Here is a 16208-nt window from a genome sequence, read left to right on the forward strand (position 1 = left end):
AGGACGTGGGTTTGGTCCCCGCTCAGTTTGTGTGTAGTTTCCATGTTCTCCCCGTGTCTGCGTGGGTTTCCTCCCACAGGCCAAAGACATGCTGTTCAGGTTCACCCATAGTGTGTGAGTGACAGAGAGAGTGTGTTCCACTGATGTATGGATGAGCGAGTCAGTGTAAGTAGTGTATCTGGCAGTGTAAGTCACCTTGGCGAATAAGGTGTGTGGGCTGAAAACACTACATAGTTTGTTGAAAGTTGCTTTGGAGAAAAGTGTCTGCCTAACAAACAAATGTGAATGCTGGTGCTGTTCCTGCGGCTGCCCGTGTCCCCCGATGATCCCCTGCAGGATGCGGATGGAGACGGGCAGGAATGAGAGGAGAAGCGACTCCTCCCTGGAGCACTAACTTTGTAACCACGTTAAGGAGTCTGCATAGACCCATTCATAAATGAATCCTCCCTGATTGCCTTTTGTAATCCCGTTTTTACTTTTAATTCATACGGTTTTTAATTCATGCTTTCTTCCCCCATAATAGAAGTGTGTTAGTGAAACTATCAATGTTGAGGTGCCTTGTCTCTGGTTGCAACACCTGGATGTAGAGGAGTATGATGTAAAGGGGGATGCTGGCTCTTCATTCGATGTAGAAAGGGGCGATGGGGTGCACTGTAGCAGCCAGCAGTTGGGATATTGTTTCGAGCTGCTAACTTCCAATCAAAGGACCCATCTCCTACTGTGTAGCCCCCTTGATCGAGGTACTTGCCCTAAATCAATAGAGTAAAAATTACCCAGCTATATAAATTGGTGAATCACAGTAAGCAGCTTAACATCGCTGGGACATGCTGGGGTTTGGGAATGACCATATGAGGAGTGGCAATGGGAGAATTTGCAGCTCCTTTTATTATTTTTTTCCACACATAACAAAATACAGAACTGCAACCAAGCACTTATATGAGTGAAAATGCAACCAAGGCAGTAAAGAGTTGACAGGACCACTCAGTCTGACCAAATGAAATCAAAGCAGCAGCTGCACTAAACTTCAGACTGGATCACACACTGTTTTTATAAACAGAAATTCTGAACCAGCACCCTGTACTTTCAGTGAGTTGCTTATTGGATGATTGGCCGCACCTGGGGCTTATTATTGCATTAAGCTGCTCATAGCTACAACTGTCATTCATGTGGATTGGGCATGGTATGGCTTTAGTTGTCACAGTTGCTTCTGACAGAAAGGCATTATCTAAATAAAATGTAAATGAACTGTAATATTAAAGCATGGGTTGTATTCCAGTCAAATTTGACAAATTTTAAAATTTCATCAGTCATAACTATGGCTTCTTTCATCAGATTGCTGTAAGGTTTCAAGACAATCCTTCACACCAGGCATTTGACAACATGAAATAAATGATCAGTTTCATTCAAAAGTTTATTCACATTTTTTACATGTGTGATCTGTGTGGTCTGATCTGGTTGTAGGAAATGAATGGGTGACACTGTAATAAATAGCAAACATCAAATGCCAGGTTCAGGAGTACACACACTCTCGCACTCACCTGTGCACATACAAGTGGAACCATTTTATGTAAATGAGGTCTACAGAGCATAAACTCTATGAAGAAGTGTATAAGTTGTGATGACTATAAAGGAAGTTGTTTGAAATGTGATCACCTGTGTTTTGTAACAACTTTTTAAATCTGAAACACAAGTGAAGGCTTAATGGCAGGATACTGACATAATCCATATTTGTATGTTTTCTGCTTTGCATAGCCCTTATTTTATTCCAAAATAATTTTGAAATAGAACTTGTAAATGGTCCTCCTCATTCTTACATTAATTATACTGTGCACTACTGGGGCTCAAATAAACAGAAGAGCATCATGTAGAAACTCTTGGAGGTAGTGAATAAAACTGGACCATAAATAGAGGTGGAGCCCAAAATAAACACAGGGTAGCATTAAGTGAAGGCCTCAAGGAGCGTGGGACTGAAGGTCCTCAGCTGTGGCCAGGATTGTGCTGCAGGGCATCATCACATGTGGTTTTGTCATCACCTGTCTAGCGGAAAGAAGCTGTCTGAGGTTTAATTGGCTTCTTCAGTACCGGCGCAGTTTGGACCGGGGATTCCATCGACAGGTGTTTCAGACTCCTTTGAGAGTAGGGTAAATAAAATCAAGTTTTTAAACACAATTTAACTCAAGATTTGACTCCATTACACAGTATGCATTTGTTTTGAAAAATCCATCAATGTCATTACATTGCATTACAGCACCAGATACTGTATCCAATCTATCTCACATAGTGTATAACCTTCATTTAATCATAATTACCCATCACTGTGGTCATCTTTGCCATCTCTGTCACTCTAGACTGCTGCATTGCTCTCCTCGTTGATGTATCTTATCAAAGACATGGGATTAACAGTATACAGCATGTGCTCCAGTTATTTTTGTGTCAAAGGGTCATTTTACTTTTCCTTCAGGCACCGAAGGATGGGGATACCTTCCATACTTCTCTTGCTCATATCATGATTTTTTTTTTTTTTTTTTTTTTTTTTTGAATAGGTGGACATGGCTCAAGCAAACATGCACTCTGCAAAGCATTAAAAGATGGGGATTGATAGTAGCTGCTCAAACGGTCAAACCCAAGGCACAGTTACTGATGGCTGATGAAGGTGATGTCTCTGTACGCAAAATGAGTTAGGTCTGGTACTTGATTTAAGTCCTTTGATTTGTTTGGTTAACCCATTTTGAGAACCTATGAGAACTTGGCATTGGGCTTTCGGTGAACATGGATTTGATGTCTATTTTGAGCACAGGGAAACTGCACTTTGTGTGTCTGTAATTCTGAGCTTGGTGATGATTCAGGATGTTCAGTAAATTGGTAGCTTTGTTTTGTGGTTTCACACCCATTTGCTCAGTTAACATCTCCTTTAATACCTGAGCACCCCCAAACAATGAAGTTTGCTTCATCTTTGGATACTAATGTCAGAAGAGCAAATTTTTCAACTTATCAACTGATTTATTTTGAGTAAAAGAGCAAACTGTGAAAGATGTGTTTTTTTGTTGAAAGATGCCGTCTCCCTTGATGATGATGGCTCTTCATAGTGCACTTAGCAGACATCTCTGCAGTTTTTTTGCAGTCATTTGATGCAGCTTGTGTACTGCAGAATTAAATGTATTAATTCACAGCTTTTATGCATGCCGTAGTCTAAAATTGCAGTTGCCGTTGATTTATGTTTAGTTGTGCAGCTCTGCTGTTGGGTGCTTTGTTGAAAAGGAAGATCTCAGTGTGGGGTGCTGTGTGTATGTGTGTGTTGAACAGCACCTGCTGCTTGGATGGTCTTCAGCCCGTTAATTCCAGTTACATTCTTGCTTTAATGTTTTGTTTATCCAAAACAGAGGCACGTCTAAATAGAGGTATTATATCACTATAAATTTATATTAAGTTCTAGATCCAGTGTAAAGGCTGGTTTAGCTGTTTTTGGATCTTGTCTTTAGTCTGACCTTCTGATACATTAATGAGCGTGATAATTTTATTTCCAACAGATGTTACTTTTACGACATGTTGAGGATGTGCGGTGATATCATTAAAAGACATGAAGGTGACCGTCTTGAAACTGTTAACTAGGACATGGCTTTTTCACAGATAATACAATAATATTGACATAGTGCTTGCTGCGGTGTCCATGGTGTTTGGTGTACCTCAATATTGATGATACCAAAGGCCTCAGGCTCCGCCCACAATCCTTGCAGTCGGACATTTTCTGAACGCTTTGTTTCATGGCTTTTGAAATGGACATGTATTATAAAAATTACAGTAATCTCGCACAACCATGTTGCATTTTGAATTTGGTGCTATATATAATGCTGGTCACCATTACGAAATGGCAGTAAAAGGGCGATTTGTTAAGAATATCTTATCGGATGCCTTAGAAACGTGCGGTCATGTTGAAGAAAGGTCATATATTTCTGAGCTGAAGGCCTGAAATGGAGTGATTGTAATCTGAACACTGCTTGGAGAAAAGCAGTGAAATGGGAAATGGGAGTAGCAGGGGAAGGACATGAGAAACGGGGATCCCTTTATTTTTTATCATTTAGTTTGAGGAGGATAAAGCTATGGAGCAATGTCCTGCAGGCAAAGTCAGACTGTTTGGTTTGTCTGTTGTTATTAATATAATAATAACAATAATAATATAGAGCAAGGTAACTTTTCTGCATCAGTTCAGGGTAAGTACTTTGATTGCGAATACTATAGATGACATATGAGTCTGGGTCCTCCAAGAGGAAGGCAACAGCTCTAACCACTAAGCCACCCGCTGGCCCTTTCTGGCCTCTTGTGCTCAACTGTTGTTTACTTCCCTTCTCACTATTCCTGACTGCATTTACCTTCGAACCTATGCATCTGTCCCAGTTGTCCCGTTCCCTCCGGTTCTCACCTGTCTTGACTCATTTATGTTGACCCCTGAACACAAGGGGTCTGTGTTTCCTCAGCTGCATTCCTCTCTGTCTTTTGCAATGTCATGTGTTCTGTCCTTGAGCTACACCTCTCTCAGCTACTCTGTCATCCTGAACACCTGTCTTTTGTATTCTGTCCTCTGGTTGATTTACATGTCCCTTTCTGCAGTGACACCTGTCTTACCTTTGCATACATGACTCTGGGGCAAGTAGTCTGTACTCATTTACTTTTCAGCTTACCTTGTAATTGGCTTAATTGGCTTGTAAAAAAAAAAGTGACTTAGTGTCACATCTGTCTACTGTTACATAAACAGGCCCTTTAGAAAGTTAATTAAAAACTAAAATGTAACCTCTTAATCTTATTCATTTCTGACACTTAAATACAGCATAGTAAATTACTGTTGTACTTTATATTAATTGAAATTTGTTACTTTATTCAGTTGCTTGGGCTAATTTTGATAGTTAACTCTATTATTGCTAAGTAACAATTTTAATATGTCAAAATTAAATCATGTCCAGAATCTGAGCAGCAGCTAAATAAATGGGATTTAAGTGCACGTGGAAAAACAGCCTTAAACAGAGCTCACTGGTGCTATCCCATAAACATACCCTTCACCTGTCCTGGTTAATAAACATCTTTCTAATGAGTGCTAAATTCCACGTGTTCCACAGATCATGAAACCGAGATGTGTATGTGTGTCTGTTTGTTCTCTGGCCTGGTCATTTGCTGTTCCGCTAGCTTCGGGTCTACAGATAAGCTGTTGACTGCAGCTTCCAATTAAATTGATCAAGCTGTCAGTTGGTATGGAATGAAATGGAACCAAAAAAGTAATTAAAGTGATTCCACACAAACACCCAACAATTACATCCCTTGGTTTTCTCACTCCTGGGGCAGAGAGTTTAATTAGTGCGTCAGCTTATGGCATTCTCGCTTCTCCACAAAGGAGATGAGCTAGCCATGCCTTTCCTTTTCTTCTCCGCCTTGTTTCTCTCTCTCTCCTTCTCACACACACACACACACACACACACACACACACACCAGAGCCTTAAATCCAGGACTAAAATCTACAGCAGCACTTTTAGTGTTTTGGCATTTTAAATTCTTCAGTAGCGAAATCTTTGGACTAATCCACGGGGCCTCAATTAACATGGCTTATTTTGTTTTGCCGGATTCAAATCTATAGCTCCGCTATCCCCAGTCGGCACGTACGGTCAGCCGCTCGTTTATCCGCTGCGCTAATTAGGCTTTGGTTTTCGAGCGAAACCAGAGATCTCATTGGTGGGGGTTACATGGGCAGCAAGCCTTCCAGCTGCTGTCCGGATAGGTGGTGGAAGGGGCTGTCCACTGGTTGGGGAAGTTCTTTGCATCACACTTTTACAGAAATGCTTCTTCTTGCCCCCAGGCAAATTGTAGAGTATGGGCTTCAGCTCATTTCAGTCTGCAAAGGACTAATGTGGATCAGAACACAGACAAGAGGGAAACGGCAGCTTTATGACCTTTCCCCAGGTCTCTGAAATACCTTGACCCTATCCTGTCCTGAGCTAGGAAGGAAGATGGTGCCTTGCTTCAGATGATCTCAGTTCTATAGCCATTCTCTGCTCAGTATCCCAGGGTCTGCTGGCTTTCTCAAGACCTCAGTTAGGAGATGCACTTTGTTCCCTCCTTTCTTACCCCCGATCCCAAAATGCAGGGCACATTTCTTTCATTGAGTGCTAGTAAATAAACATGTTTGTATTTCAAAGAGGGCATGAAGCAGCTGCTCTCAAGTCCTGATCTGAAGCTCTTTCTTTTCCATGGTCCTTCCCTCCTTGTGGCATGAAACCCAAAGCTACCAGCTGACGTTGATTGCTTTTAAGCGATTCCATTGAGCTAACTGTTATACAGTCATTAACAGTGTCATGGTGACAAGATGCTCTGAAAATTTAGCTGCTACATCATGTGGCCCCTGGGTGGAGTCGTTTGACCACGTGGCATATTTGAATGGGGAAGAAAGGAAAACAGTGAAGCGATAGCACAAGATCATTAAATGATGCCAACTTCATTTCGATATATATACGTTACCTCAAGGTGAATATTGGGGCATGCATTCATCTACATTCATTTGCATGTCTAATGAGTACAGGGACACTGGTGCCTCGTTGTAAAACAACCGAGTCCATTAATCACGGCACGAGGAAGTGGCTAAAGTGAGCGTGACAGCTCCGTCTCCACGACGACGGCGGAACGCGCCGAGGAAGAGAGGGTGAAGCCGCTCTGCCTCTAATTCGGAAATGAATATTTATAAGTTTGTGCTTGCAGGATTTAAGGGGAAGCAATCCTAAAAGCTTTGCCTTGAGGGAAATAATTGGGTCGACACAGAGAGCCGCACATCTGCGCCGTAGCTGTGCAAGTAGAAGACTTTGACGCTGCGCGCGTTTATTGAGGAGAAGGGGGAGAAAGAGAAACGTTCTTTAAGTGCTGTTTTAGAACAGCGGAAAAAGCTCCACTGTGGTCTAAATTAAGCCCTAATCTTTTTAGTTGTCAGCCCTCTTTTTTTTTAATCATTTTCCCTGAAAAAATTCTGCCAATGGGAATATGTATTTGAGCTCTCTTTTCAAGTGGAGGAAGTTGCCCACACTATATGTGACATCCTCACACTAGTTTCCATTCACTTGTTCGTTCACCCACACAGTCGTACAGACACCGGCTCGAGGACACCCGCTTCTTGCTGTCCCTTTCCCTTAGCTACATAATGGTTCTCCTACGCACGCATGGAAACATGGAACAGATGTGGGTTTCAAGTTTTCCATGTTTCTAGTACCTGCTTTTTTTTCAGTTTCAGGACTCATTTAGGTATTTCTCTGTTATAGTTGTCCTCTGGGTCGTCCTGCTCACAGCCCGACACGTGTCCTGTATTGTGTGACGTAGCAGTTTGAACATGTCAACTCGTGCTTTTAGGAGTTACAGCATCGAGACGTGTGGAGATGGACTTTTGTAACTAAAGCTGCTTTGGCTGAGGCACCTGGGTGTCCTTTCCGCTGGACTTTGACTCAGCTGTTGGACTTAGGTTCCCATTTTATCAGTTTGATTTAAGTTGCAAGTAAGTTGTTAGTTTTTGCTTTATTTTAAATTTACTTTTATGCAGCAAAAAAATAAACCCAAACATACAAGCAAGTGAACATCAGATTGACCAGCGAAAAAAGTTATGGAATGAGCTAGTCGAAGTCCTGACGTGAATCTGATGTTGGGCCAAAACCTGAAAGGAGCTGTTCTTTCTCAAAAACCAAAAGATCTTGCTGCATTAAGGCAGTTTTGCATGAAAGAGCGTGATGAAATTCCTCCACAGCAATGTGGAGACCCTGGTCAAAAGCTACAGAAAGGGACAGCTGGTAGTGTAGTGGTTAGAGCAAGTGCCTTTGGACTCAAAGGTCGCAGGTTTGAGCCTCACCTCTGGCTGTAGTACCCTTGAGCAAGGTAATTAGCCTGAATTGCTCCAGTAAAAATGACCCAGCTGTATACATGGGCAACCTTAACATTGTAAGTCGCTTTGGAGAAAAGTGCCAGCTAAATGAAAAAATGTAATGTTGAAAGTGTTTAGTTGCAGTCATTGCTGATAAAGGTGATACATCCAGTTACTGACTTTAAAGGGATGATCACTTTTTCCACGCCCATAACTTAACATTTCATTATCTTTCACCACAAAGAAAATGGCATAAAAATATTACTCCTGTCACATTTTCCGTCAGGCTCCATTCATATGCTAGTAGAGCTGATGGAGATCTGATCAAATTTAACAATCAAAGCTGCAAAAAATAGAGAAGTAGAAAAGGGGCAAATGTTTTTTTCTGGAATGCAACCCCTCTGTTGGTCCACTTTTCTGTCTATTACTGAAATGAACTACATGTTTATGTCACAGGACATATCTAAGGAGAACTGCTTCACCATGAGCCTTACCAAGCTTCCTTCAGAAGTGCTCATTCCCACGTGTTTGTGTTTTCTCCCTGGCATCTTTTGTGTGTGGGACTGGTGCAGAACTAAAGTGTTGACGGTTGTTTGTGTTTATCCTACAGTATTCGGTGCTTTGGAGGAGAAAACCAGGGGCTTCTGTAGCAGCCTCTCATTTTCACTTCACTCTTGGCATGGCTTTTGCAAGCTGTGTGTTTCTCAGTCTTAGTGATGCATAGATGCTCACACACACATTTGCCCCGACACACACAGGCATGGAGAGAGAATGAGCAGTTACACTTATTCACTTACACTCAATCAATTATGTACACTTGCTTCTACACTCAGATGTCCTCGTTTGTATTCCCTTCTTTTGACTCAGTCTCCTTCACACACTCCTCTGTGCTCCCTCCTGGGGGAACCAGGCCCTGCTGCAGTGCATCCCCTCAGCCTGACTGTCAGGATATGCTCCCTCATCATATGCGTCCTTCAGCCTCCTGGTGCAAATGGGCTCTAATAAACCTGCCCTCTGGTGTATTAATAACCCGCTGCATTTTGTCTTTACCACTGGATGCCTGTGTGTGTGTGTGGGGTGGGGGTATGCAGCTTCACATCATGAAATAGATGCACAGGAACGATGACATCAGGCCTTTATCACCCCTCCATCCTGTCCTTAGCTGTGTACCCACTCCTTTTCGTTACAGATGAGTAGTAGTCTGTCTGTATGTGTGTGTCCATGTGTATGTCGCTGCCTCTTCACACAGCATGGAGTTGTGTTGAAAGCCCCACTGTATCCTTCAATGTATTTGTAAACAGGATGTGTTCCTGTCCCCAGGGGTCCCCCGCTCCAGTCTGATCTTCCTCATTAGCCAGTCGGGGGTGTGTTCTGCCTCCGTTGTTGGAAGGAGATTGGTTTATATCACTTGAGTCAAAGGCAATTATGGCTGATCATTGAAAGATAATCACCGGTTGGGCCACTGATCTGATGACACACTTTCTGACAGACAGAGAGCTCCCTCCAAGCCTCAAGCAACTGTTACACAGTGAGGGCACACGAACACGTCTCTTTGCGCTCATCGTTCTGCACACATCCCGTTTTATAAGTAATACTTTCTTATTGCTGTTGATGGCTTCGAGTGTGTTGTTCTGTGTGTGTGCTTTCGTTAATTTGGCATTGCTTCTCTCAACTCAAATGTTTGTAACATGTAGAGCAAGTGTGTGTTAGTATACCAGTACACAGGTTGGGGGAGCAAAGGCCCAGGTTTGAATCCTACCTTCTCCTATACCCTTGATCAAGGTGAATTTCCTGAATTGCTCTGGTAAAAATTACCCAGCTGTATAAATGATTAAGTCATTGTAAGGCGCTTGGGAGAAAAGCTAAATGTTAGTTATAAAAATTGTACTGAATCTACTATTTCAGTTGTCATATAGCTTTATATTAAATGACGGTTGTTATTCGTTGAGATTGTCATTGTGACGGAAAGTAGTTCTCGAGTGTTGCCTTGTGCCAAGCACTATTTTATGTTCGTAGTTAAATGAATTTGTTCTTTTAAGTTTAAAACTGTTCAGTGTCAGTAGCTCAGAATTGTAAGGTGCTTTGGAGAGAAGCTTCAATGAAATGATTAAATGCAAAGATGAGCAGGGAGAAGCTGGTAGTAATAGTACCATTGGGTTTGTACCAGTTTGAACCCTCTCTTTTCCCATTGCGGCCCGAGAAGCAGAGAATGTGGTTCCTCACTTAAAGAACAGCCTCAGACTGAATTTTTCGCGGTGGACACAGCGAAGTACATAAGCAAGGAAGCATGACCGGTGAGAGGCACTGTAGCTGTGAGCGTGTGTATGAGTGTGTGTGTGTCAAACTGACAAGCAGAAGTTGTGCGCCTCATAACACATTGCTGCTGGACCCTCCCTGCGACTCGACCCAGCCTTTAGGTTACAAGTCCGTACCCATAGCTGCTGTGCTGCATTACTGAGTGAGGCCAAAGCCACATCTAATTGTTGTGTTTTTGTGCCCCACCCCACCCAGATTGGCCAACTTGTGTTCAAAGGGATGAAACGGCTGAACCGCATCCAGTCTATCGTGTTCGAGACGGCCTACAACACCAACGAGAACCTGCTGATCTGTGCGCCCACAGGCGCTGGCAAGACCAACATCGCCATGCTGACGGTGCTGCATGAAATCCGCCAACACCTGCAACCGGGGGGTGTCATTCGCAAGGACGAGTTCAAGGTGTGCATGCCTCACCACAAGTACTGGAACCCCCTCAGTCACATATACATGCATGCACTCAGACCCCAACAGTGTTTGCCCTTGTAGGGTGGATTTTTGGTGAGGGACTGGGGAGACAAGGCCAGCTGCTCATGAGAAACAAATATGGTGAGGTGAGGGGGGACACCTGTGCGATCAGAATTATCTCGCGCTGGTTCGTCTCTGTTGGCCGGCCATGTAAACAAATAAACAAATCGATTGTCCTCTAAACTCCCCCCCCCCCCCAAGCACTACAGCCAACTAGGATAACTACTTTTCATACATCACTATTAAACTTTTTCATTCTAAGTGGCCGGCTTCATATTTCACAATAAATTGTGATTTGTGCTGGTTGCCTGGGAACAAATGATACGACGGTGTTTACCCATTTATCATAGCTGTGTCCTTTCACTCTGCACCCCCTTCCCCCCGACCCACTGTGCTAACACTCTCCGCAGATCGTCTACGTGGCCCCCATGAAGGCCTTGGCTGCTGAGATGACAAATTACTTCAGCAAGCGCCTGGAGCCACTGGGTATCATTGTCAAGGAGCTGACCGGGGACATGCAGCTGACCAAGGGGGAGATTCTTCGCACACAGGTATGTCTGCACGGATGTGCTCTGCTCTGCCCTTCATTTTCGAAGTCATGTGTGTCCGCAGGGGTGTTACCCCTCCATGCCTATTCAGGTGTTTCTCCCCATGCTGTGTAGGAATATGTGTGACCTTGTAGGTATATATAGGTAAACACCTGTAACACCTCTGGACAGAGGACTTTCTGCAGGTATGAGCACATCTGGCTGTGGTCTTGAGGTAGCTGTTCACATCTTCACAGGGTTGAAGTCAGTGCAGTTTTTTTTTTTTTTTTTTTGGTCATTTATTTACCCTCTGGGAACATGTTGATGTGTAGAGGACTGCACTTGAGTACGTTTATTTCTGTGTCTGTCTGTCTTTCGCGGCCCAGTTTTTAAAATCCCATAAAGGCAGAAGTATCCAAGGATGTGTATTACCATAGGAGTGTGGTGGCGCTGAGCTGAGAGCTGTCTCCCATTCAGAGGATATCTCTTCGGGCATTTTCGGGAGAATGTGAGGCAGATACGGTGCTGAAGGAGTAAGACCCTGGACCGCTGCAGATTTCGGCTACATTCAGTGTCTCATAAATGAATTTCTTCACTATCCTCCAATTCCATTCAGTCTGAGGCACAACGGCTAGCTGCCACTGTGACATACGGCCCTACACAGACGCCAATGTAGACACAACTGCAGAATTTTAAGGTAAAACCTTCTTACGCTAGCACACACAAAGAGGGTCTCACATATTCATGTAGGCAAACATAAGTGTACTTACGCATCCGCATTTGCAAAAACTTGGTCATATGGTGATCATGTTTGCATTTCTCTAGCACACCTTGGACCGCATTTTCTGTCAGTCTTCATTCTGCGGAGCTGTATGGCTGTTTCCTCCTGTCGAAGGGGCTGAACAGGGGTTCAGCTCAGCTTTCAGCTGAACATGTCAAAGTGGTGTCAGTCGTTGCATCAAAAAAGTTGAGATTAACCTGTGTTGATGACCTGGCTGTTTTTTTTCTTTGTTATCCCCCCGTGTTCTTTTTTGTAACTGGTATATACTGCTTCCCCACACCCCATATCCTGTGTTTTGTGCTCTCTTGGGGTGCAGAGCTTTTCATTTACAAAGCCTGCTTTTATTTGATATAACTGTGTTGTGGTAAGTGTTCAGGATGATGTTTGTGCCAGTGCTCCCAGCGTGGACAGCTAATTGATTTATTCTCCCCGTGGTTCTGCTGGTTTGCTTGTTCTGCGGAGTGGAGATAGCATCACAGCTTCTCAGCATTCCACAAGAGGCAGCGGAATTGAAGGATTGTGGGTAAATCCACATGCAGCAGCAAGGCGTTTTACTTTTGCTGTGGCCTTAATATAAAATGATATATGTGGAGTTTTTAGCCATTGCAGAACAGCCATTGCAGTTTTCAGCAGTGGATAGGGCTATGGACCCAGGGCCCTGTTTCATATGTCCAGTAAATATGTTGAGCAGATACCTGCTTGCTGTTGCCTCTTTACCTTGGTGGTCCTCCCAGACATGGAGGATAGCTCAGCACATTGACCTCAGGGTTAAGTTAAGGCTCTTGGGTCATTATGCAAGGTTTTCATGGACCTGCTGTCAGCGTGGGTATCAGCTTACTGTGGCCTGCTGGGACATACTTGCTTTGGCAAGTGACCAGACATGGACTGGCTGAGTTTATTTTTTTACTTTCCCATAACGTGTAATAACAATAAATAATCGCAAACAAAATATAAATGCCTTTTCAGTAAGAACTAAATGCAATTAAGCAAAGAATGTTACAACAAATCAAACCAAACTTTTAGCACAAAGCTTTAAAATTGTGTCTGACTGTGAAATTGAAACAATCTGGAACACCTGAGAATTTAAACCACATCAAGCATTTTTCACCCTGCTCCCACCCAGCCTTTTAAAAAAAAATAAATAAATAAATTGTCAAGTGGTTCTTCAAATATGCCACATTGGCTGCACCTGGTGCTTGTTTCCACCTACCAAGCTCACACCTGGTATGGCTACCAGTCTGGGTGGAGAGTGTGTGCGGGTTGACTAGTGGCTGCATGTTGGGCATCAGGCTGCAGACAGAGGGCTCAGAGTGCCACACATAAAATGAGAGGGCTCAGCAAGCACTTGGGTGCAGTAGGACAGGAGTTAGATCTCTGAGGGACAGTTGGTGGTGTAGTGGTTAAACTTGCTGCTTTTGGACCCAGTGGTCACAGGTTCAAGTCTCACCACCTGCTGTAGTATCCTTGAGCAAGATACTTACCCTAAAATATCCAGTAATATTACCCAGCTGTAGACATGAGTAAATAATTGTAAGTAGCTTAACGTTGTAAGTCGCTTTGGAAAGAAGTATCAGCTAAATAAATAAGTGTGAATGTAGATCTCAGGTGGGAATGTAGCAGAGCTGCTGACACCACAATACACCCCCTCATTGGCTGCACTCAGAAACTCCCATTTTTACTTTTTCATGTAGCTTATTTCAGTAAAGTGGCTGGAGGTGAAGCGTACAGCTTCAGGCTTTTCTGCTGTCCTTCACTTGTGTATATCCTTCTAGTGTACTGCATCAGGAGAATGTTCTGACCAATCAGAAGACGATCAGCACATAGCTAGAGGATGCCTGGACCAATAAGATTGAAGCAGGTGCAGAGCAGCATGGGAAGGATAGTATGGCTGGTGGCGGGCAGCTCTGCAAGCGGAGGTGCTGCCCCCCTGGGCTTCCTGCTGTCTCTCCTAGGCGTTTAATTAGTCATTAGAGGAAAGGACGCTCCCTCGTCCCGCTGCTGCTTTTGTGCCGAGGCCATGGAAGACGCCCGCTGAATTTCTTTGACATTTTCACAAATGATAGGAGAATCTCCCCATCGGAAGAACAGAGAAGCTCTTTACCAAAGACCTCCGGTCCTGCTGAGTTGCTGTGGGCTGCCTCTTAACGCTGCCCGCTCTTTTCTTTTTCATCATCTCTTGGGGAAAAGCATTCCAAGTGTAAAAAGCAGAAAGTGTGGTTATTACTGCAATGTGAGAATTTGTTTTTTGTTTGAATGAAATGAGTTGTCATATTTGCTGCACAATCCCTTACATTAGATGTTGTCCCGTCCCCCCCCCCAAAAGAAAAAAAAAAAAAAAAGAAAAAAAACAGCGCACCTTCTGAAATGCTAAAGTGCCTGCTGGAAAAGGGAGTTGGCTCAGACTCGCAGAACAAGCCGCGTCCAATAAATCACACCACACGCTTTGGATTTTATCAGTTTTTATAAATTGTACCGAGGAAGCAGAAGTAATAAAGGCGGAAGGTGTGTTGTGATTAAGGCAGGGGAAAGGGGTACAGTGAGATGCCAGAGAGAAGTTACCACGTACCCATGGGACGATGGTGACTCCAGGGCTACCCCAATCTCTCAGGCAAAGCAGTCTATGCCCAAGAGGCCGACGAGGGGTGAGCATGATCAATAGGGCAGCCTCTGCTCCCTCAGCAGAAAATGAAGGTGATTAAACTCTTAAATGAAATGAGACCCCATCTCTCCTGTTGCTTGCTCTCACCCAGGTTTTGCAAAGATCTCAGAAACAGACCAGCAAACAGACGTTTGGTGCCCAGTAGAGTACAGAAGGGGTCTCCTGTCGAGTCTCTCTGACACATATGCTGGAAAAGTTCCTAGGTCCCACTGGAGGGATTGGACATGCCAACCCCCTACGCTGCAGGTCCTTATTATTTTCTCCAGGATGGCACTCACTTAAAGGCCGACCGGTCATCCTAATGAGTATGAGCTTGGGGAGACGGCCACTCCTTTGAAGGAGATGTTTCCTTTCTGTGAGGGTGGTGGCATGTCGTTCACATTCTCCATTGTTTGTCTGTCATCAGTTCATGTTCAGAAGCTGCGACTGTTATTTCTGCTGGGGCAGCTGCTGATGTGAGACTGATTCTATTGCTCTCCCAGAGTTCTATGCTTTTTTCAGAGAGAAAAGGTGCTGTAGAGAGCTGGGGAGGGAGGAACCCAAACAAGAATTTGAGGAATATCCTCGAGGAGTAATTGGGCTGCGGTGGCAGCAATGGCTCATTTGACGGACGATGAAAAGGGCCATTGATGTAAAGTGTCGGCTGTAAGCAACAAGCATTCTGAGTGCCTTGGCTGACTTCAGGGCTCATTTCTAACATCTGGGTTCCGACTGCTCCAGACAACACCTGAAAGTGTGGCCTGTATATTACTGCTCGCTGGGACTGTCTTTTGACTTGGGAACTAGTGTGGTTTTGCTGCGGTCTTGAAAGTGCGAGCTGGTGGATTGAGTGCACCCTCGGTCCTGATTGCTGCCGAGCAGACAGAGGGCTCATAAAAACAGTTTATAGGCTGGCGTGAGTAATTGTAGTGAAAACAGTGCTGAAATTCACACAAGGGAAAAGATATGTGCCCAATTAACCAGTCATGGACCGAGCAAGGTGGGTCGGGTGTCTGTGGCAGCTAAGGCACGTGCCAAGGGGGCTGTGAATGGACAGGTGGTCGCTGACTCTGCTGTCCTGTTCTCCGAAGCCTCCCGTTCATGCCCAGCGCTCGCCATGAAACGCTCCAGCTGGCAGCACGTACCAGCAGAATACAAAAGGCAAGCAGTTGCTCCTGCCACTCCAGAGAGGTTAATTACCCAGCAGGGCATCTTGGTCATTGGGGTCTGCGCACGTCTCCTTATCGAGCCCCTCAAGATGTTTGTTATCTATCGATCGTGCAGTCACCCGGGAAAGATCACAGGCTCCACAGCAGCTGACTTCACCACGGTCAGGGTATGTTACGTTCCGTTTCTTTTCTTCTGTCCTTGTTCGATTGCATGTGCGCAGCCCCCCAATTCTCCAGCTGACAAACTCAGCCGCTTATCTCCATCTGAGAGCTCCCCACACACCCTCCCACCCACTCACCAGGAGCTCTTCTCCCTTATTTGAAGTTGCCATGACAACTGCTGTTGTAGTCTAGCAGGCTATTATGTTGAATGCATAGCAATACAAAGCAGTGTTTGTGTTCTGCACGGGAGTTGCGTGAAAACATCGATCCGTTG

At 44.3% G+C, this 16208-nt stretch overlaps 1 protein-coding gene across 2 annotated transcripts in view; it reads left to right on the top strand.

Moving 5' to 3' along the window:
• Nucleotides 1–16208, top strand: part of ascc3 (activating signal cointegrator 1 complex subunit 3) — a 159877-nt gene that overhangs the window by 35519 nt on the left and 108150 nt on the right. For both annotated transcript variants that reach the window (XM_018757274.2, XM_018757275.2), the window contains exons 9-10: nucleotides 10388–10591; nucleotides 11068–11208. In XM_018757274.2, coding sequence (XP_018612790.1) covers nucleotides 10388–10591; nucleotides 11068–11208 — 345 coding nt within the window. The remainder of the gene's footprint in view (nucleotides 1–10387; nucleotides 10592–11067; nucleotides 11209–16208) is intronic.

Source organism: Scleropages formosus, chromosome 8 (assembly GCF_900964775.1).
Source record: "Scleropages formosus chromosome 8, fSclFor1.1, whole genome shotgun sequence".
NCBI lineage: Eukaryota > Metazoa > Chordata > Actinopteri > Osteoglossiformes > Osteoglossidae > Scleropages > Scleropages formosus.